This window comes from Penicillium odoratum (assembly GCF_028828045.1).
Source record: "Penicillium odoratum strain IBT 22623 chromosome Unknown utg000005l_segment0_segment0, whole genome shotgun sequence".
In the NCBI taxonomy this organism is placed as follows: domain Eukaryota; kingdom Fungi; phylum Ascomycota; class Eurotiomycetes; order Eurotiales; family Aspergillaceae; genus Penicillium; species Penicillium odoratum.
Window position 1 is genome coordinate 6,844,334 of NW_026643147.1, and position 21,454 is coordinate 6,865,787.

Below are 21,454 nucleotides of genomic sequence, written 5' to 3' on the forward strand. Positions count from 1 at the left end.
AGGAATTTTCGCAATTTGCTCTAGTAGGGTCGGTTTATCTTTAATAAGATAGAGATACCTACATGGAGGTGGAAAATAGTATGAATATATCAAAAGAATCATGTACTCAAAAGATAACCAGTGTCCAGATTGTCAAGCAATCTCTTTAGTAGATCAGAAAAAAAAATGACTGTCTTCATGCGCTGATTGAACTCATACCAGAAGACCAAATTTGGCCTAGAATCTTGATTATTAGTGGGCGCCAAATCAAGCCCAGGGAATCCTTCATGTAATCCCTATTGTTGCGAAGTTAAGCTACCCCCATGTTGAATATCAGATAGTCATTATTAACTGGCAAAAGGACAATATTACGACTCGCCCCAGTCTTGGACTACGATTCACCGGTGGATCCTTTGCTTCTATGAAATTAAAGCCAAAGTCTACCGCGAGGGACTTACGGCTAACGAATAGGTCCTGTTGACAAAGCAAAGGTCAGGTATTGGATATCGTTGTTCACTACAGCAATGTCATTTTTGTCGCTATTCCGATATATTGTATTAGGATTCACCCGTACTGCTTCAATATTCAAAATGAACATCACACCCAAGGCATTTTAAATACAGGCCCTGCTTCAGAGCCAGGACGACCAAAAACAACCTCCGCACCAAATTTTCCTGGTTCCAAATTCATGACTATATTAAATAGAGTGTTGCTCCGAATCGAAATGTGAGCGGATTCATCGCCTTGACAACAGATGGCCTGAGGAGCATTGAAGGTATCAGAGAATATCTTCTCCCTCAGTAATGCAGGTGTAATAGCATCATCTGATATCCCATCTGCGATGAGCTCTAGTGCCAAGTCCCTCGCACGGTCCAAGCGGATTGTAGATCCTGAAAGCCAAGGCGGCTCCTCGACATATTGATTTTCAATAAAATGATTGGTGTGCAGAATCAGACCTGATTCATCCTCTAGGATGTACTTGTTACCCAAAGGTGATAATTCAAGCGCCAGGGCAGTATTATAATCCGATATAAGAATATGCTGCGCCGAGGCAACACCTCCCAACCTCTCAAGAGTCTTCACAGCGCTCTCAACCGATACACTTTCGAGGCATAATCGAAGAGCAACGTGGATTGGAAGCTTGCTGCTGATCATTGGTTTTGCCCGGATAGCATTCAGACAAGTACCCACGCCTGCGGAATTGAAGCCTATTTTACCCACTATTCCTGCCTGTTAATCCATCAGTCAATGCTCTTCTATACCTAGTCATCGACCTCGAAAGTCTTCATACCTCTGTCACCATATACAGCGTCGGCTTTCCAGTCTGTTCAATGGAGACCATGGCCAGATTCTGGCCAACAGGAGCGGTCCAATCCCAGTTCTGAGAAAGGATCCGTGCTGTATCGTTTTTCTTCCAGCACAAGCTAGTGCAGCCATCGGAGAACTTTCCAAGGGCAATCTCACTGCGACAATTGATTGCTACGATATCAAGCACGTCAAGTTCCGCTCCTTTGGCAATACCTTTCATCTCGGCATAGATGTCAGGGACCAGTGTGACCAGGGCGGGTTGGAAGTCCTTGGCTATTTCGCGCACATCTGGCCAAGACAGCTTCGAGGTGTGTGCAAACATGGCCTCGTAAATACTGATCTGGCTGCGGATTTGTTTACGCAATGAGCGGCCATGCTCGATACCGATCTGGCGCTGATTAGATGTGGCTATTAGCTGTGTGGCGGGAGGAATACCTCTTGAGGGCTTCCCCTCAACGTCAGTCTTATCGGCTCTTTGGTATTCATGGTCATGCTGGGAATAGTGTGAGTGAAAGAAGGTGCAAATACAGACTATTGCAGATTCTTTTGAATGTCTGATCACTAAGCCACTATTGGGGTCAAGTCGTCGACGGAGCCGAGGGTTGGAGTCATGCGGGGGTTAGCCGATAGGATCGCAATGACCTGCCCCAAATGGTCTTATCACTCGGAAAGGAAGTTGCATGCTATTTGATCGATGAATTTGATTTGGTTCTGCTGCAAAATGACAACTACTACTCCAAAATACGCTACCCCGAGTGTCAAACAGGAAGGCGACATCTAGTTTGGGCAGCAGACTCCAAAGAGTCAAATCATTGGCTTAAAGTCTGTTGTATTTCTCCTGTCGCCTATTTCTCGCGAATCAAGTGCTTGAATAGACGATCCAGGTAATAAGCTGACTGCTTAGGATAGCGAGTCTTTTCCTCCGACTCGAAATCAATAAAAGTACAGCCAAACCGGTCGGAATATCCAGCAGCCCATTCTGCATCAAGTTAGTGATTGGATCCGACATTCGGCGAAATAAACATACCCCAATTATCAGTGAATGTCCACGCAAAATAAGACCGGATGTCAATCCCATCTTCCTTCACAGCTCGAGCCAGCGCATGACCCACGTATCCCTCAAAGAACTTGATACGGAACTCATCATTTAAAACGTCCGGCGTGGGCGCAACTTCTCCCTTGGCAGTAGTACCGTTCTCAGTCACATAAATAGGAGTCTGGTACCTTGCCCAGATCCAATTCAAAAGCTTCCGGAATCCCTCAGGCGAAGCTTTTAGCCACTCGGTATCACTCTCCTCCCCGCGCGGAACACCCTGCTTATTCTCATCATAAATTTCCACATTCCCCTTATGATCATTAATATCCGGCGGCGTAGTCGTATGCTTCATGAAGAAAGTCGTATAACTATTCATACCATAAAACTCAGAGCTCCCAAGCACAAGCTTGGACTCCTCCTCCGTGAACCGCGGAAGCCGATCTCCAAGCTGCGCACGCATAGAAGCAGGATAATCACCAGTCTTATAAATGGGATCAGCAAACCAAGCGATCTCAAATTCACGAGCTCTTTGCGCAGCCTCTTGATCCCGCTCATCCTCCTCATCCCAAGCCTCGGACCAATTCCCATGGAGCGTGATACCAATCATACCGTCCTGCTCCGGCTTGAACTCCTCCCGATACAACCTCGATACATGGCCGTGAGAAACCAGCTCCGTATGCGCGACAATGAACGGCTCTGTGGACGAATCCCCCTCCGCATTGCGCTCTCTGAAAGATGATCGTCCAGGCGCATGCACCCCAGCCGCGTACCCGGCAAGTGTATACACGCCTGGTTCATTGTATGTAATCCAATGCTTAACGCGATCGCCGAACCTTTCAAAGCATACACGTGCATAGCGCACGAAGTCAGCTGTATACGCATCCTGATCCAACATCCCGCCATACCGATCCTCCAATGCCTGTGGGATATCCCAATGGAACAGCGTAACGAAAGGCGTGATGCCGTTCCGGAGTAACTCATCGATCAGATTCGAGTAATATTGGATTCCCTGCTCGTTGAGGGGGTCATCACGGCCTCCAAGAGGAATAATTCTTGTCCAGGAAAGTGAGAATCTGTATGCGTTTACGCCGTAGGTTTTCATCAGCGCGACGTCTTCGCGGTAGAAGTCGTATGCGCGTGTTGCGTCGTCGGCATTGCTGCCATCCGCTACTTTGCCCGGTGTATGGCCGAATTTGTCCCAGATTGAGATACCTTTGCCATCTTTGTTCCAGGCGCCTTCTATTTGGGTTGCGGCTGTGGCGTAGCCGTGGTAGAAGTCTGGCCGGAGGACGTCTTTAACGTCGTGGACTGAGGATAGATCCATTGCTGTGGCGAGCTAGGTGTATAGGTGGCGTCGTCGTTGCTTCACGCCGCAGTGAATAAATAGCTGCGGGGTTTGTCCGGTTAAGTTGTGAATTTTACTTTATCCATCTGATGCGGGGTGATTCCGTGCCTGTTTAGGAAGTTTGACAGGGTGATAGATGTGACACGTAGCTGTGGGGTGAGCGAGCCATCTGGGCCGATTTATTAGCTACATTTTCAGCATGTAGTGATTGACAGTCGAATAAGTAGATTTATCAATAGATACTCATGTAGGTATAGTCCAAAGAAAGGGCAGGAGACAGGATTGATAGAAGAAACAGGAAGCACTGGAGAGATAATATGAATGTTGTACCTGTTTGGGGTCTCCAGGTTCATAATGCATAGTTATTTGTCCTATTAACCCACCAGTGCTTACATGCACATGTGATCTAAGTAGAATACATCTCCGGTGGGATACGGCAGTCGCCATCACATTCGACTTCCATTTGAAACCCAGTCGGGAAAACCACAGTGACCGTCTTCACACCCCGAGTCTTGAGAACAACCTCCCCCACCAAACATCCACCCTCGAAGCTAAAATCTAATTCAAATCCTCCACGAGCTCGGACTCCATGAATTCTACCTGTCCATTCCGGACAAGCAGGAAGCAGTCGGATAATTCCCGGTTCGTGAGACTGAATCAACATCTCCACGATACCTGCAGCCCCACCAAAGTTACCATCGATTTGGAATGGCGGATGGCTATCGAAAAGATTGGGGAGTGTAGATTGCCTCAGTAATAAAACAAGATGTTTTTGACACTCCGCTTTGTCGTGAAGACGCGCGTATAGGTTTATGAGCCAGGCACGGCTCCAGCCTGTGTGACCACCTCCGTGCTCTGCACGTCGACAAAGAGTCTCCCTACATGCAGCCGCGAGATCTGGAGTCTTGTCTGGTGTGATTGCGTTACCAGGGTATAGTGCCCATAGATGAGATGTGTGGCGGTGGCCTGGCTCGACTTCTTCGTAGTCTTCGGCCCACTCCTGGAGGTATCCCATCGTGCTGATTTTCATGGGCGGGAGGCGAGATCGCGTGGAACGAACTTGTGGGAGGAGAGGATCGTCGTTCATGCCTAGCTGTGCGGTTGCTAGCTCGAAGTCTTGTAATACAGCGTCGATGATTTGAGTATCAATAGTCGAGCCTTCGCAAAGTACGCCTTTCTGGCCTTTTTTGTCGTAGTAGGAATTTTCGGGAGAGACGGATGGGGACGTTATAAGATATTTCCCGGACGAGTCTTTGATGAGGAAGTCGAGGAGGAACTCTATGCATCCACGAAGGATCCAAAAGTATTGGTTGAGAATGCTCTCGTCCCTGGTAAATTGGAAATGTTCCCAGAGGTGGTGACAGAGCCATGCACCTCCTAGTGGCCATAGAGTACCTGGCATCCAACGATCAACAGGATCAGTGTCGGCCCAGATATCAGTATTGGAGTGGGCAGTCCATCCCCGGCACCCGTACATCTTTTCAGCGGTATTCTTGCCGTTAGACACCATTCGGGAGAGATGAGTGAACAGAGGGAGCTCGCATTCAGACAGATTGCAAAGATTGGTAGACCAATAGTTCATCTGTAGATTGATGTTGATGGTAAATCTCGAACCCCAAGCGGGATGGAAAGAAGGATTCCAGATGCCCTGTAGATTGGCCGGTAGAGGGTAAGCCGCACTTCCTTCATAACTACAGGCCATGAGCAGATAGCGATTATAGTTGTGATAGAGAGCAATCAAGCCTGGATCTAGGGTTTTCGACACTCTCTTGTCTGTAGGAATTTCCGATCGATCCGGTGTGAGCTTCAGGTGCATTCGCTCCCATATCTCCCTGTTCTTCATGACTTGTTGTCTCCAGGTGTCGTGTGGAGTGGAGCCAACCTTTTCGATGTCCGATTCCGCATGTACATCACCTTTCTTACCCTTGAAATCGGTTCGGGCGGAAATGTAAATGACTGCATCATCGGAATTGATGACAAGGTTTTTTCCAACTTTGATAATGGTGCCTTTTCCGTCCTCGTCGATGGTTTGAACATGGAGAACACAGCAGACACTGCTTCCCTTTCCACCGGGTGTAATATGCATGGTTATTGTATTCTCCTTGCGACGGGAGATTTTCCATTGAGGAAGTTTCCCCACAGTCTGGATGGAATCGAAGTACTCATGTGTCTCAAATTCAAGGTCACTCATTCGTGTCAGACGTAAGATAAACTCAGTCTTTGCCGAGGAGCGAGCGTGTAGAATCAGAACCGACGGGTCATCAGTAGCGATCATTTGCCGGTCATATTTAACATTCTGATGCTCATAGTTAACATGCAAAACCCCCTCGGTGAGATCCAGTGAGCGTCGGTAGCTGGTGACTTGCTCAGGCTCGTGTCTAAAGTCCAAGAAGAGATTCCCGAGAGGCTCGTAATGGCGCTGGCTTGCTGGGTTTGCGAAGAAGTATGTGGTAACCAGTCTTTCTGCCTCGATGTGGTTTCCCTGGCGGATGGCATGTCGTAGAGCTGGCAGATTACCCAAGGCGTCTTCGGGAGTCCGTTGTTGAGGTCCACCGTACCAGACTGAAGCTTCATTTAGCTGAATCATCTCTGTGTCGGTGCGACCGTAAACCATAGCACCCAGTCGGCCATTGCCCAAAGGAAGAGCCTCATTCCAACTAGATGCGGGCTGTTCGTACCACAGCTCGCTCATGGTGTCGATAGGGTTGAGGTTGTCATGAGAGATATAAGGTGTAATTCAGAGAATAATAGACTCCGAATTTGTGTGAAGCTTGCGGTACATGAAATTTCAAAGGGTCTGTACAGCTTAATATCCGGTTAAATTGAGTCTTTAAGCCGAACAGTCAGACTAGCGTCAAAATTGTGTAAATTTATATTCCCCGCACTCAGTTCCAAGTGGTGGAGAAATCATCAAAGCCGTCCAGCCAATTAAGAATTTCGAATCGATGGCGTTTATTGGTGATTCCTTTAACCCCAGTATCCAAGGTAATGTGACTTGCGCCATTCCACATTCTTGCTTTTTCCAGTCGCGTCCCACTAAGCTTGGAGATCCAGTCAGTTGATCCCCAGATCTTTCATTTTTCCTTTTTAGTCTCGGATCTTGTCAATCTCCGTGGCAAATTGGGTTCCAGGCATGGATCTTTAGCCACCATGGCTGTCTGGACTAGTCATGTTCCCCAGAATTGAAATACCAAGTGATCGCCCTCCTGGTTCTTCCCCAGATTCGCAAAACTTAAACATTCTCGGACTTACTTGGTTGGCCGGCCGATATTTGTTATTATTGTGACTTTTTTTTTCTTGCGTCGGCACTTACCATGGCGAAGGAAAAGGATCCAGAGGTGTTGAAAGGGAGTGAGGAATATGTCGAGGAGGTCGTACTGGCAAGACTGACGGAAGAAGACTTGTGGACGCTATCCCAGGAGTCTCTAAATCTTTGGTCATGGACAGGAGTTCGGCTAGGCCTCATCATGTTCGTTCAGGGCTGTAACCAAGCCGGCTATGGGGTTGACTGGGGTGTGATCAGTGGCATTGATTCATTGAATGCATGGCACGAGTACTTTGGGTTCGATACCTCGGGAAGCACCTACGGACTAATCAATGCGCTGATGAGCATTGGCACGGTTTGCGGTGCTCCATTTATGGCCTATGCAGATGTGATCGGTCGTCGGGGGATCAACTTCACCGGCAATGCTATCGTGATCGTTGCCGCGATTCTGCAAGGATGTGCGACTAACCTGCAGATGTTCATGGCGGGTCGATTCTTCATGGGCTTCGGTACAGCTTTGATGTCCAGCTCACAGTATATTGGTGAGGTCTCTCCGATTCATCTCCGTGGTCGCATGGTTGGCTTCTTTGGTGCCTGCTTCCAGGTGGGTAGTTTGACCATGCTGGGTGCTATGATCGGACTGGACACCCTGCCAGGTAACAAGTGCTGGCGTATCCCGTTGATTCTCGAGGCCTTGTTCCCGGCCATCGTCTGCTTGACTATCTTCGTCTTGACACCGGAGTCACCCCGATGGTACATTATGAAGGGCCAGCGCGACAAGGCCAAGCAAGTGATCGCCAAGTACCATACCACCAGCGGTGATATAAATCAGCCAATTGTTGAGATTGTAGTCGCCCAGATGGAGGAATCTTTGGAGAACGATACAACCGGGTTCTCGGCATTCTGGGACTATCGAGTCTTCTTCACCAAGACTGTCCGTTATCGACTTTTTGTTCTGACCTTGTATTCAATCTTCCAGCAATGGAACGGTGGCGGCATCATCACATACTATGTAAGAATCTATTTAGGACCTTGGCTCGAATATACTGACCATTCAACTCTAGATGACGCCAGCACTGGAGACCATCGGAATCAACACCACAAAGCAACAACTGGGAATTACAATTGGAAGTACGGGAACCTATTTCGTCTTCACTGCGGTTGGAGCTTTGCTTGTCGATAAATTTCGACGAAGAACCCTCATTTTCGCCGGCCTGGCTAGTATGATCATTTTCCAAACCGCTACGACCATCACCTCTTGGCAGTACAGTCTTCATGCCAGTCACGCTGCTGCAGCTCTGACGATTCTCTGGATCTTCCTCTACCAAACATTCTCTGCGTCTTTGATTGCCACAATGCATAATCTATATCCTGTGGAAGTCCTCTCCTTGCCCCTCCGTGCAAAAGGAATGGGTCTTTATAGTTTGATCCAAGGCGGAGCAGGCGCTGTCCAAACCTATGGGATTAGCGTGGGAATCAGCAAAATCGGCTACAAGATCTGGGTGGTGTACATTGTATACAACAGTGTCCAGCTTGTTCTGTCATATTTTTTCTTCCCTGAAACCAGTGGGCTGAGTCTGGAGGAGATTGATACGGTGTTTGAAACCCCCGGAGTGGCACCCGTGAAAATGTCACTGGATATTCAGAAAGCCAAGAAAGAAAGACTTGCAGCCGGACGGGATGAGGAAGGCAGATCTGGACTGTAGATGGTCCTTCAGTGGCATGTTTTCTCTAATTCAATTTCAAACTACAACTGTCAAGCAAAGCCCCATCACGTGAAATTAATTTGCATGTAACCGTAGATCATAGATAATTCTCCTACTATAGGCTCTAAGGCTCACTTTTCCACCTGAACCAGAATAAGAAGACATTTAATTTGGAGTGAAATTAAATGAGGATTACCAAAAAATAGTGAGGTTAACGTATGTAAATTGGCTGAGATGGCAAGGTGAGCCATATTATGTAGTCAGTCAGCATGTAGTCCTTCCCTGGCACGCAGACTATGAAACCCGAAAAAAGCAAAATTCTCTCCTGGCATGCGCCACAATATTGGGGCGCCGTTAGCAGGATGCAAGGAGCCCCAACTGGGCTATCTAAATTCAATTTGACAGATGTCCATGCGGAGGATGAAACGGCGTCGGTTCCGATGCAGCTGTACATACCCGACGAAGACATGCGCGTTCTGTTGCACTGTACCCGTCTTCCATCGTCTGTAGCAGGTACATGAAAGGGGACCCAACAAGGTATTTACCTGCGGGTAAGTATAAACATTGGTTATGGAGGGGATTGCTAGGAAGTTTATCTTGGCTTGGATCAGATGATACTATTAGCCCTAGATCAAGTCTGGAAGTGTGATAAATATAAAGTTGAGTCAGTCCTGGTTCCAATCAAACCTCGACTCAACGTATTTAGCGTCACACAAACAATTCAGGTACCGAATTAAGTGCCTTGATCAAACAATTCTGTTGCCCTATCTGCTAGGGCATCGATGGTGAACTGATCATGTGTCAATGACCAACCGATTGGCACTCGATAGAGCTACAGATTTGGGAAAAGTGGCACGATGCTCTGTGAATCTCAACTTGCAAAGTTTTAATTCTCTTATTTACAATGATGCCGAATTTAAATGGTCTAACATGCAGATAATCCTTGAACATGTATTTCTTCCTGATCATCTTATTTCACCTAAGATCCATGGGGTCGACCAGTAGAGAAGAAAGTGTGCAACGACGGGAAGGCTGAATGACTGGCAGGCGACATCAACTCTATTCTGGTGTAATTTCTATATCAGCTCTGGCTTGTGTTATTAAATTTCCGCGTGGCGACTGGTATACATGTGAACTTCAATAATTCCTACAACATTTCTCTTCCATATCTTCCACCCTATGTAGGCTTAAGCCTAACGCAGCCCGGACTGAGACGGAACTGCTCTCAACCACGTAGATTGTTCGTATGTCCGGTTGCGCGGTAGAAAATCAGTGTCACCATGAAATCTACCAATCAATAGCCCCGGTTTGTTGTCCATCATGAGACAGATAGCACTTTTCTTTTCAAATGTAGACAAATGCTATGATAGACACCTGAACTACTTTAATCTCCGCGATGCTACAAGTCGATACAATTCCACGAGGTTTTCCTGGTTTTATTTTTGTTTCTCAAAATTCTTTTACATTATAATTTCTTTTTGGGGGATTGGTCCTGTGGGTGTTTCCCCCTTTTTTCTTTCCCCCCCAGTATCACCCTAGAAGTAGAAGTCGGGTGATACTGCAAAGCTGTCGGGTATTGGATGACCTGGTCCAGGTCCTCCATGGCTTCATATAAGGGAATGACCTCAGTCCCTGAAACCTTTCCTTGCACCCGTCCTTTCCCCTATACTTGCAATTCTATTCCTCCACTTCGACTTCTTCTGCTTCGTGCTAGTGCTCGCATTTCCCTGCAGTTTCCTTGTTCTTAGAGCTCCCCAGTTCTCTAAAAAAACGAAAATCCATCCATCGCTTACATTCGAAATTGAATCAAATTGTTCCAGCCTCATTCCCACCTCCCGCCCATCTATGGCATACATACTTCCTTCGTGAGTCCATGCTACGCCTAGTCGATACCTGCTTTTCAGCATTCCACCCGGATAGAGGTCATTCGCTCTAGCTTCAGCATCCGCATCCACCGATCTCTCGCTTGCCGCGATGCCGCCAAAGGCTGCCGAAAATACTGTCATGCCTGAAGCTCAGGGCCTGGTCTATGATGAATCAGAAATGGCCTTGTTTCACGCGAAACTATCTTACCACGCCACTATTGATCAACGCATGGAGTCAAAAGATAGTAATCTTGCGGCTATCACCGATGCTCAGGGCAAGCTGCTTAAGCGATGGGAATTGTTAAAACAGACAGAGAAGGAGTTGGCAGAGCAGGGGAAGAGTTTATGTCCTTCGGATAAAAGTTTGTTGGCGCAGTTGGCATGGCGATATAAAGAGTTGGAGAAGAAAGCGGCGACAAACGATTCATGAATTCAAGGCAAAAGCAACTGTTTTCTTTTTTTCCTTTTCCTTTTCCTCCTTTTCACTTCCGTTCTCCTTGAATGGCGATATGAAAGGCATTTCTGGCGCTGGGTTAGAATGAAAAGTCTCAAGGCAACATTGTCGAGATTTTTCTGCTTTTTAGTTCTTTGGCGTTACTAAATCTCCTACTTTATTCTTCATTCTCGATTCTTTGTCAATATAGCTCAAATATAACTTTCATTACTTTCCTCTTAAGCGGCTCTTCAGATCACCTATAAAAACAAGGCCATTCGGAGTATTTCTTATTGTTGCGACCCAACCTTTTCTTTTGCCTTTGTCCCACGTTTCGTCATAGCTTGGAAAGATTTCAGCTATGGCCCCAGTAAGACTCGAGGATTTTCCGTTAATAGTTGCACAAGCAGCAGAGCAAACGTGGCCTGTATTGCAACGGTATTGGAACAATCTTTTGAGCAGCAAACCTAGTTTTAGCACAGACATCTCGGCTGAGCACTGGGTGTGATCCTATATGTAACAGAAGTATTTCGCTCGGGATCATTGGGCTGAATTGCATCCGGTACTGCCTGGAGCTATATGTATGTTTGATCATTCTACTTGTCACGCATTGGGCAGCAATCTCGCTCTCTAGGATATTACGCTGTCTTGGTGTTAATAACATCATTTCGGTCCTCTGCCTAGGTCCACTGTATATGTAGAAAACGTTGCACACTGAGAAACGTGTGTTTGCACATGTGGTCTAGTAGCTTGGTCATTTACTGCCATGTGTGTCGACTGGGGTGTTGGTGGTCATGCAGAATGTTCAAGTGCTCACGGGGCCGTCTGGATGGTGTCAGTTTGATCCTCAGGAATGTGACCCTACAATTGGGTAGGGTGTAGAATGACAATGTTGGAACATTGTTACGTACTCAATTCATTTTATCTCTAGTCGAACATGCAGTGTGCCCAGGTGGTACAGACAATCCTGGTGCCTAAGAGGTATCCTCGGATGTTGAGATGGAGCTTCACGCGCGGCCCATCTGATATGGCAGCAAAGGACCTTGGGAGTTGACAAGATAATCGAGTTCTACTAGATATGGATATATGTATCAAGCACATCTAAGAATGCATTGAATGAAATTCGATTCCAATTGGAGATAACAGACCCAGTCTGAAGTTCCATAACATCATCTCATGAGAATCATAGGCAAAACTGACCAACAAACGACAAATACCAAATGCAACATGTATTCAATCATGAAATGAAAACATACCCGAAAGGCAGATCCGGGTAAGCATCAGAGAAATATCAATAATGTCGCATTGAAAGACAAACACGCATAGTCGTCGCTGAGCTCATAACGAGGTCCATGACGCCTGAAACTCTATCGGTGCAATGTGTAGGGTATCATTTTGGGTGGGTGTGGGGGTTGGAAGCGTGGGTAACCATATCTTTTGATGTGCGGGCTGGTGGAAGTTTCGCTAGTTCCTCTGACCCGGACGAGGAGATACTGGTTGGCGTACCGCAATCATGGCTAATACTTCCTCTGGATCCCTTCTCTCGGAGTACTAGGCGAGTGCGGGGATGGGATGGTACTGGGGCGAGGTACTTGTCAAGAAGCTCACTCAGGATCGGTGACCGCACCGGTTTGGGGAGGTAGTTGTTCATGCCAGCGTCGAGGCACTTTTCTCTGTCGCCTTCAATGGCACTGGCTGTCATGGCGATTACTAGTACTTTGTTCACGTTTGGATCAGGGTCGCGGCGGAGTTCGCGGGTGGCATTGTATCCGTCCAAGGTGGGCATCATGACGTCCATTAGGACAATATGGAATGGATTGCCTTCATTGGATCTGGCGCGGAGAGCATCCACAGCCTGCCGGCCATCACTGAAAGCTTCGCACTGGAGGCCGAGACCAGTCACGAATTTGACCGCAATCTTCTGGTTGATGGGATTGTCTTCGGCGATACAGACGCGGATCTGATCGCGTGGAATTTGCGTGAGGTCGAGAGTAGTGGGCCGAGGAGCTTGTTTGCTTTCTGCTTGACTGAGGTCCTGTGACCAAGCGGTTTTGACGGCCGTCTTCTTCGGGGCTTTGTTGAAGACCAAGTGGAAGGTCACAGTAGTTCCAACTCCAGCCTCAGACTCAAGCCAAATTGCGCCACCAAGTACATCCTCGATAATCGCTTTGCAAATACTCAAGCCCAGTCCACTGCCGCCATATGATCTTTCCGTGGAGGGATCAGCCTGGGAGAAGGGCCGGAACAAGCGTGCTTTCTGCTCTTCTGGAATTCCAATTCCAGTGTCGGAGACGGAGCATTCCAAGCGCACGCGGCCTTTGCCCTCACGGACAGTCTTTGCCTTGACGACGATGGATCCCTTGGGCGTGAATTTGTAGCTGTTGCTGAGCAGATTCATGAAGATTTGATGTAAGCGGACTGGATCACCAAGGACAACTAGTTCTGCTGGAACACGATCCAGCTCCTCAATTGTATTCAGGCCTCGCTCGCGATGAGTGAAGCGCAGTGCCCGAACAACTTCAGTGATGGTCTCCTTTAGGTTAAGCGGCACAGTGGAGATCTTCATCTTGCCAGCTTCCAGCTTAGAAAAGTCCAGAATGTCATTAATGAGGGTCAACAATGTATCGGCGCAGACGCGGATAGACTCCACATATTCATCTTGTTCCTTATCCAATTTGGTGCCTTTCAGCAGCTCTGAAAGACCAATGACGCCGTTCATCGGAGTTCGCAGATCGTGTGAAATATTCGCAAGGAAAATTGACTTGGCTCGTGCAGCGTCTTCCTTCAGCTTCACATTGTGTTTGGCTTCAGCCTCCGCGACCTTCGCTTTTTGCTCCGATTCACGGGCTTGGGCAAGGGCGCGCTTCTGAGATTCTATCATAGATAAATTCTTAGCGCTGACCTTACGAATCTCACGGAAAAGCAAGGCGTTTGACAGCGAGATTCCAATCTGGTTGCACAGCAGATGTAAGACCACCACATTCCGCTGTGTGAACCAATTCGGCTTGCCTTCCAAGTGAATCACTCCAAGAAGTTGGTCGCCCTGAACAATCGGAAGGGCGATAACGGACCGGCCCTGGGGGTAATTGGCGAGATATGATTCATTGACGTTGGAGAATCGCTCGTCCTCAAGGACATTATGAACGAGAACCTCTTCCTTTGTACGCATGACATAGTATGAGATATGCTGCGCCATCCGACTCTCCGTTTCCGAGAAGGGCAGGCCATCGGGGTATGATCGCTGACCTTTATCGGAATCTGCTGCCGCCGCAATAGCAAATCCTTGGTCATCAAAGTTGGTTGCAATGACTGCAAAATCGGAACCGTTGCAAGACTCTAGAATAATCTCGAGCATTTTCATGAAGAGTTTGTCGATCTGAAGCTCAGATGACATCACTTGGCTGGACTCCAGGATGCTGGACAGATCTATAATATCCAGACCCACACTCGAGATATCCATAGATTTCTCATCTGAGTTGAGACCATTTTGTTCTATCCAGAGCTGCCTTCTGTCCTCCTCCTCAGCCTGGGAGGGTATGATAATTTCGTCTTGAACAACGTCCCGGTTAATGTCCATGAGTGAGTCAAGGGTTTGGCATCCAACGTCAACGGTCCTAGCGGAGGTAGCTGTTTTGAGCAACCATTCGTGCTTTTCGGCAAGCATCATAGCTTTGCCTCCAGCGCCCATGGAGCTCCATGCGGCGATAGACTCCTGTATCAACGCACGAGCGGCCCGTTTGGCCCCACGCCTGATGAGGTACTCGCCCTGCAGCTCAAGCGAGAGGGCCTCCTCTAACGGCCATCCATGAATCTGGCAATGGTCGATGGCTGCCTCGAACTTCTGAATGGCGTTATTATGGTCATTGCGGACCTCGGCGATCAAAGCCTCAAGCAGGAAAGCCCACATGCCGTAGTTCGCATCAGAGCAGCTGCGGGCAAAGTCTATCTCAGCCTTGTACTTGAGGATCATATCCATTTTCCCGTCAAGGTACCCTTGAGCAGGGTAGTCATTGTGAAGACAGAGAAGTGATATGGCGAGATAGAAGTGAATGATGTAAGACACGCGCACAGACCAGAGTCTGTACGATGTACTGAGTAGCTTGTTTCCCATTTGGATTGCCTCAGTATAGTGTCCAAACAGGAACAACGGGATCATGGCTAGGCCAAAGTATATGTCACGAGGCCTGTCTGCATTGCTGGCATGAGTGTCCAAATAATTCATGTATGAGGTTGTCCGGTGGTCATCATCCGACATAACGTTGTCTGCAGATCGGAACTCCGTTTTGCCTTGCAGGGCCCGTGCAACTTGACGAACTGCAATAATGCTAGCACCGCCACGGGTATCATTAGCCCAGTTCGGGATATCTTCAGGGGCCTCGAAGCAAAAGGCCTCCAATTGGGCCATATCTTGGCCAAGATAAAGTCGAGTCATTGCCATTGAAGAGATGCTAATCAACGTGATGTACGGATCGCCCATTGTAAATGACGCCTCAAGAGCGGTCTCCAGCGCTGGCAATGTCGACGCTAGGGGAACACGTAAATGGCTGACATAAAGATTATGAACGATCGAGCCTCTGCTCTGGGTCCACAGCTCGGGGCAGTTTTCAAGTAGGGAAAGAGAGAGATCACTGAGTTTGGTGCCAAACTCAAGATCCTTGAAGCGACTCAAAGTAATCATGGAGAGGTGGGAACAACCAATTGAAATCGGTGTGAATCCACCCCTGGATATGTGAATATGCATCATCTCAATTGCCATTCGATAAAAGGTCAGCGCATCGTCCCAGTAGGTCACGGCCATTGCCTCAGCCATGACAGCTCCAATTGTCACCAAATTAGGATCCTTGCTGATAGGCTTTTGAGCAATGGCGTCAATATCGACCGATTCGAGGTACTTTTTGAGTTTGTGGAAAGCAATATCACATTCTTCGAAGGTTGTGGGAGAGCGAAGATGAACACCCAGCTCGTCAAGGCACGAGAGCAGTGACTCCATTGAGCGGTGATGGTCACCCATCTGAGCCATGATCTTGGCTTTGATGACCCAGGCCCTTGATTTGCTGACCGCATCCTTGCCGTGGACAAAAACAGCATCAATCAGGCTCAGCGCGTCCTCATTCTGGGCTTGAGACCAGGACATTTCAGCTGTCGCTATGAAAAGGCGCATAGTCTCGTCATAATACACATCTGGATGGTGATCATCCCAAGGGTCATCTTGGAGGAGTGCGATACAATGGCGGAAATACCAAAGGGCAGTGGGACGAGCGCCAGACTGAGCAGCCGTCTGCCCGGCTTCCCACAAGATCCGTCGATATTCAATTCTGTGATTCACACGCGATTTGATCCTACGCGATGCAAGTGCAACATGATGAGCGACGGAGTATCGACTGCGCTGGTCATGGTAGTATTTCATCAACGCCTGCGAAAGGATAAAATGCATTTTCTCCACATTACGACTCTCATTCAAAGAGAGTGCAGCTTGTGCAAGCCGGTCATTGCCGAATCTATAGCAAGTGTTAGTCAAGAATATTCGATATTGATAGCAGGAATGTTAAAGTAGACGAACTTGAACTCATCGTCTGTTTTACCAGTGTTAAGCAGGTTTGCCTGGACCAGGTATTGCAAGCCGATCACGATATCACTCTCTGATTGTCTGACCAATGTGACATTTCCGGGTAAGGACAGAGCATGACCTTCTTCGTCATCCCCGTCGTCTGAAGTCACAAATTCACTGGTCAGGATTCTTTGGACCAACGAGAAAGAAAATGGGCTTCCTAGGAGAGCGCCCCAAATCAGGATTGACCGGGCAGCAGCTGGAATCTCCTGAAGGCGTTTGGTGAGGAAGCCTAACCCAAGTCCCTCTCCATATACAGGAGCAACAAATTCATTGAAGATTCGATCAAGATCAAACAACCACTTTGAGTCCTTCCACGAATACCAGATGCAGTTCTTCCGGTAGCATGTTTCAAGCATTAGCCGCACGTAGAATGGATTCCCCTGGCTCTTTTCCTGGACAACAGCCGAAAGGGGAGTGAGCTGTGGGTTAGGCTCTTGATGCATCGTTGCAGCCACAAATGCCATGACGTCGTCTTCTGATATTGGTTGAAGCGCAATGCGTGTGACGTTGGGCATGTCAGTCTCAAACAAGGCCCGAATCTGATCAGACGCGATCTCATCCTTGCGACTGGTAAGAACGAGCGCACAAGGTAGCTTCGCTTTAATGATGTTCAACACCAATTCCAAGGTTTCATCATCGGCATACTCGAGATCATCCAAGCACACAGTAATAAGCTTGAACTGGCACAGTGTTCGCAATATCTCAACGAATATGTCCATCAAGCGCATATTATTTGAAGCAGCATTAGACAAGAAAAAGTCAGTGGATGTTTGGCCTTGGTTCATCCATGGAATGTGGAGTCGCTTTGAGGGGTCTTCGTGAGCCTCCTGTAAAGCAATTGGTTGGGCAACAGTGGTCCTTTGAGAGGGTTTGTACTTGGCACCTGGAGCCATCAGTTGCTCTGGTAGATCTAAGACCTTGTGGAGAGTAGGCCACATGCTCCTTAAAGCTGATCTGATGGTGTTGTGGTAGTCGGTATTAACGTCCTGCTCAGAGAAGATCTGGCGCAAAAGGCTGGCCGTGATTTTTGCAAAAGGTTCAAAGGGCACCCGTTTGGCTCGGTCTAGCCGTGTGATTGCAATATAACCAGCCTTGCGGATAACTGGTTGTACTCTATTCAGGAGATCTGTCTTGCCTATCCCAGCAGCACCACTGATTGCGATTACCTCGCAACGTCCATTGCGGCGAAATTTGACCCCAGTTTTCTGTTTCGCAAGTGAGGTCAAAGAATCCGTTTGGCTGAAAGCCTGGGTGGATTGCTGGCTGTTGGTGTTGGTACTAACGGAAGGATGACTTTCCCTGTCTGTGTTGTTGGAAGACCGAGAATGAGATGGGCTTTTGATATTTTGAGTAACTGTGACAGGTGGCGTTTGACTCAAGGAATCCGGGCCTGTCGAAGTCTGCCGAAGTCTTGGAGTCGGAGAAGTGTCATTGCTCGCTATTGATTCTTGGCCGTTGACATGTGCGATGTGATATTGAGTGCCATTCGAGCTGGTTCGAGGAGGTAGATGGAAGGAGCCAGAGTCACTGGAAATTGAGGCTAGGTCAAAACTATCCACACGCCCTTCTGAAATCGAGGAACTGGAGGCGAGTGCGTGAGCCGTTGCGGGACTCTGCACAAACGCCTTGACAGATGCAGTCGCCTGGCGCTTTTTGAGTTTCTCGACCACGTTGATAATTGTATCATATTCTTTTTGTCGACCAATCATCTGAGAAGGCAGTGTGAAGAAAGATGACACGTCTCGCTGGGCGATCTTGAAATTATTCAAGGCTTCGCTTTCTCCATCCCCCAGCAGTTTCGCTACTTCTGCCAAGTCCCGCTTGACAGAAGAAATTGTGTGGTAGCGGTCGTGCACGACTTTCTGCGTCATTTTCTGGATGACGGCTGAGAGAGCATCGGGGATATCCATTCTTTTCGCGGAGACCGGAGTCAACTTCTTGGTCAGCACATTCTGGACGACTTCCACGGGATCAACCCCTTCAAAGGGCAATTTCCCGACAAGCATAGACCAGAAGAACAGGCCGAGCGCATATATATCTGTACGGCTATCTGGCTCCGTCGGCATCCTACCGGTCTGCTCGGGGGCGATAAATTGCAACTTGTACTTGGCTCCAAGCTCTCGGGAAACGGAGGACCAGCCTTCACTCAGCACGTTATCAAATGATCGTGCACCGTTGCCCATATTGGCGAGTTTGACGGATCCCTGTTCACTGCTGAAATGGAATGCATCACCACGAATTTCCCCGTGGACTGTCCTCATGCCATAGTGCAAAATTTCCAGACAGTCACACGCTCCAATTGCGAAATCGAAAAACGCTGACAGGTCGACCTGCTCGTCAGGCGTTAAGTTTTGATCGCCCTTAGTCCCCGCGACAAAAGACGCGGGGCCAAATGTGACCAAGTCGCGCAATCGGTCGTGGCCGGGAGACTCGAAGACTGCCACCAAGAGGGACCCTCCTTCTATGGGATCGGCAGGAAGTCGTATTAAGTCGATCGGTCGCACGGTATGATTGCAGTCCGGGTCCGATGACTGCACGATCGACCTGAGCATATGAAACTCTCGTTCCAGGCGGATGAAGTTTGTAGAGACTCGAGCCACCACCGGTATCCAGACCTGTTCATGGTCACCTCCTCGAGATAGCGATAGCTCACTGCTAGTCTCGCTCACACTAAACCTCCGGTTTGAACCTCGAGCAGAAGGGCGGGCATCGGTGCGGGGGAAAATCGGGTCAGGCTGGAGGGACCGGATGAGGCAGGGCCTGAGGAGGTCGCGATCGGGGTGGAAAGATCTGATTCAGCGGCATGGCGAAATCCCGAAATGTGCCAGTGATTATAGGTGGAGTGGAAGGGTTCGATGGACTGGTCCCAAGTATAACCAGGCAAATTGCCCAGTCGTTCGAACAATCGGGCAGGTGGAAGCGGCAGGTCGTCGCTAAGTAAGTGGTTCTCTTCCATTTCAACGGAAAATAAACGGATTTCTACAGCGTTTTAGCCATCCAAGCCAAGCCAGGGTCTTGGTTTACCGACTCTGTCAACTAGAGCGGGTTTCACGGCGGGATAGACATGGAGGACCCAACCGGCGCTAGCGAATGGAGGGATCCAGCTCCCTAATTCTATGAAGGGTGAAATTGTCGCAGATTTAGAAAAAGGTAGTCAACAGGCCCTGGCACATGCAAAATCACAGAAAGGGAGGGGGAAGACCTGAGGCAGAAGCGTGCACCTCGTGCAAAACGCATGCGATAGTGGGACGGGAAATCTATTTTGCGGGTCAGGGATCAACGTGGATGTGAATGTGGATCCATGGATTGTGAACTCTACTTATACTTCTAAATCTGAGAAGAACTTATCGCGTCGAATCAAAAGCAGGAAAGAAGTTTATTTCGGCAAATACGATATGTGTGTATAGACATCAATCTGAATGGTTCAAAAGAGTACATAGTAGATTCCATCAGCAGCGATCATAGACCAATATATCTACATGTACATATGTAGTGATACGCTTTAGAACATGAAAATTATTGGGTTGCTTGTAATGATTTAAATGGATAACGAAATCCACAAGCGACAGAAGAACATATTTATTTTTGTAAGCGGTATGGCCTACACCGTCAAACTACTCTTAAGAGTTACAGTAATCATCGGAGTGAACTCAGGAAACAATTTCCAGTTATCTAATCCCTTCGAGGCGCGCGTTCGAACCGCACTATTGCCGTGAACTTTTTTTAATACGTTGTCCTTCTTACCTTATAAACTTTTGATTACTACGCACTTCTCCGAGACAATTAGAAATAAATTGAAGCAAGTCATTTTCTCCCGCAGCTCACCAAACAGCCCCTCCTCAATTCCCTGTACCCAGCTGGATGCTCCTTCTCCTTCTCCACCTAAGCCGTGACAGTTTCACCTGATTTTTTATTGTCGGCTGACGCCAGATGACCTAAATATACATCAGGTCTTAGTCTGATAATCCGGGTTCGTAACAAGTCGGACTCTGCCCCAAACCCACGACCTCGTGGACCAATACGAGTCAGCGTAGTCAGCCTTAATGGCCTTTAAGTATCCTCAAGGCCCATAGGCCGAAAGCAGCCAAGAAATTCTCTTGCAGGCTTCAGCCCATGACGTACCCACAGGAACCCCCCGAAATCGATTTGACTTTCCGATTTGCTTTTCTCTCTGTCGTCGATTAGACCCTCGATAGGTTTTGAGTCGTGCGCCAGTCGGCACGGCTGGAATGGCCTCATATGCCAGATGACGACAATACCGCGCTGGAGAACTCACCTGGTGATGATCTGATAGCCGCAAAAGGAGACGGATCGTCGGGGGGTTAAAAAAAGGGGATCCGTCCCCTCAACTGAAGCCGCCAATTTGACTCCATTCCAAAAAGGGGTAGGAAAGCGGGTTCGCGGTGGTCCCGAGTGCGCCACATCAGTCGATCGCTTCATTTCTATGAGCCACTTTTGGAGGTGGATTTTTTCCGGATTTGGCTTCTAGAAACACTACTAATGCGACCCCCTAGACCTTTCCGTTGTACCATGCGGCGGTTTGGCATTGATCGTCCTTGAGATGCCGCGGCCTTGAGGAGTCTAGAATCTTGGAAAAGGTAATGATGGTGGGTTCTTTACATTCCAGAGCTTAGATGTCTTGGACCATGCATGGACTTTATTGATACGGTAGGGATCTGATACAATTTCAAGTACGGAGTAAATTGAATCCGTTCCCCATTTGTTTGTTTTTCAATTTTTTTTTTTTGCCACCTAATGGGTCATTATCGGTGAGTGACCGGTGAATTGATATATTTAAGAGAATCCGGTTTAGTCTTTGCAAATATTACCATAAACTACCTAGGTAGCTCGGAGGTAATGTTCACTATAGGCAACCACAAGAAACCGGGTGAGGAGGCTGGGAAGC

The 21,454-nt window shown here is 48.1% G+C and overlaps 5 protein-coding genes across 5 annotated transcripts; 2 read left to right on the forward strand and 3 right to left on the reverse strand.

Moving 5' to 3' along the window:
* Nucleotides 1–576: 576 nt before the first annotated feature.
* N7520_008149 (uncharacterized protein) lies at nucleotides 577–3,647 on the reverse strand (the record flags this gene model as incomplete). The annotated part of the gene is made up of 4 exons (XM_057142083.1): nucleotides 577–1,209; nucleotides 1,271–1,856; nucleotides 2,185–2,266; nucleotides 2,315–3,647. 4 exons carry the CDS (start codon nucleotides 3,645–3,647, stop codon nucleotides 577–579), a joined length of 2,634 nt encoding a protein of 877 aa, XP_056996089.1.
* A 427-nt stretch (nucleotides 3,648–4,074) lies between these two features.
* Nucleotides 4,075–6,360, reverse strand: N7520_008150 (glycoside hydrolase family 95 protein; the record flags this gene model as incomplete). The annotated part of the gene is made up of 1 exon (XM_057142084.1): nucleotides 4,075–6,360. The coding sequence occupies one exon, from the start codon at nucleotides 6,358–6,360 to the stop codon at nucleotides 4,075–4,077; it is 2,286 nt and encodes a 761-aa protein (XP_056996090.1).
* Nucleotides 6,361–6,982: 622 nt separating this feature from the next.
* N7520_008151 (putative MFS sugar transporter protein) lies at nucleotides 6,983–8,639 on the forward strand (the record flags this gene model as incomplete). The annotated part of the gene is made up of 2 exons (XM_057142085.1): nucleotides 6,983–7,945; nucleotides 7,998–8,639. 2 exons carry the CDS (start codon nucleotides 6,983–6,985, stop codon nucleotides 8,637–8,639), a joined length of 1,605 nt encoding a protein of 534 aa, XP_056996091.1.
* Nucleotides 8,640–10,613: 1,974 nt separating this feature from the next.
* On the forward strand, nucleotides 10,614–10,934 carry N7520_008152 (uncharacterized protein; the record flags this gene model as incomplete). The annotated part of the gene is made up of 1 exon (XM_057142086.1): nucleotides 10,614–10,934. The coding sequence occupies one exon, from the start codon at nucleotides 10,614–10,616 to the stop codon at nucleotides 10,932–10,934; it is 321 nt and encodes a 106-aa protein (XP_056996092.1).
* A 1,393-nt stretch (nucleotides 10,935–12,327) lies between these two features.
* N7520_008153 (putative sensor histidine kinase/response regulator) lies at nucleotides 12,328–19,504 on the reverse strand (the record flags this gene model as incomplete). Its single annotated transcript, XM_057142087.1, is given in 3 exon segments — nucleotides 12,328–16,435; nucleotides 16,498–19,203; nucleotides 19,218–19,504. 3 exon segments carry the CDS (start codon nucleotides 19,502–19,504, stop codon nucleotides 12,328–12,330), a joined length of 7,101 nt encoding a protein of 2,366 aa, XP_056996093.1.
* Between the last annotated feature and the right edge of the window lie 1,950 nt (nucleotides 19,505–21,454).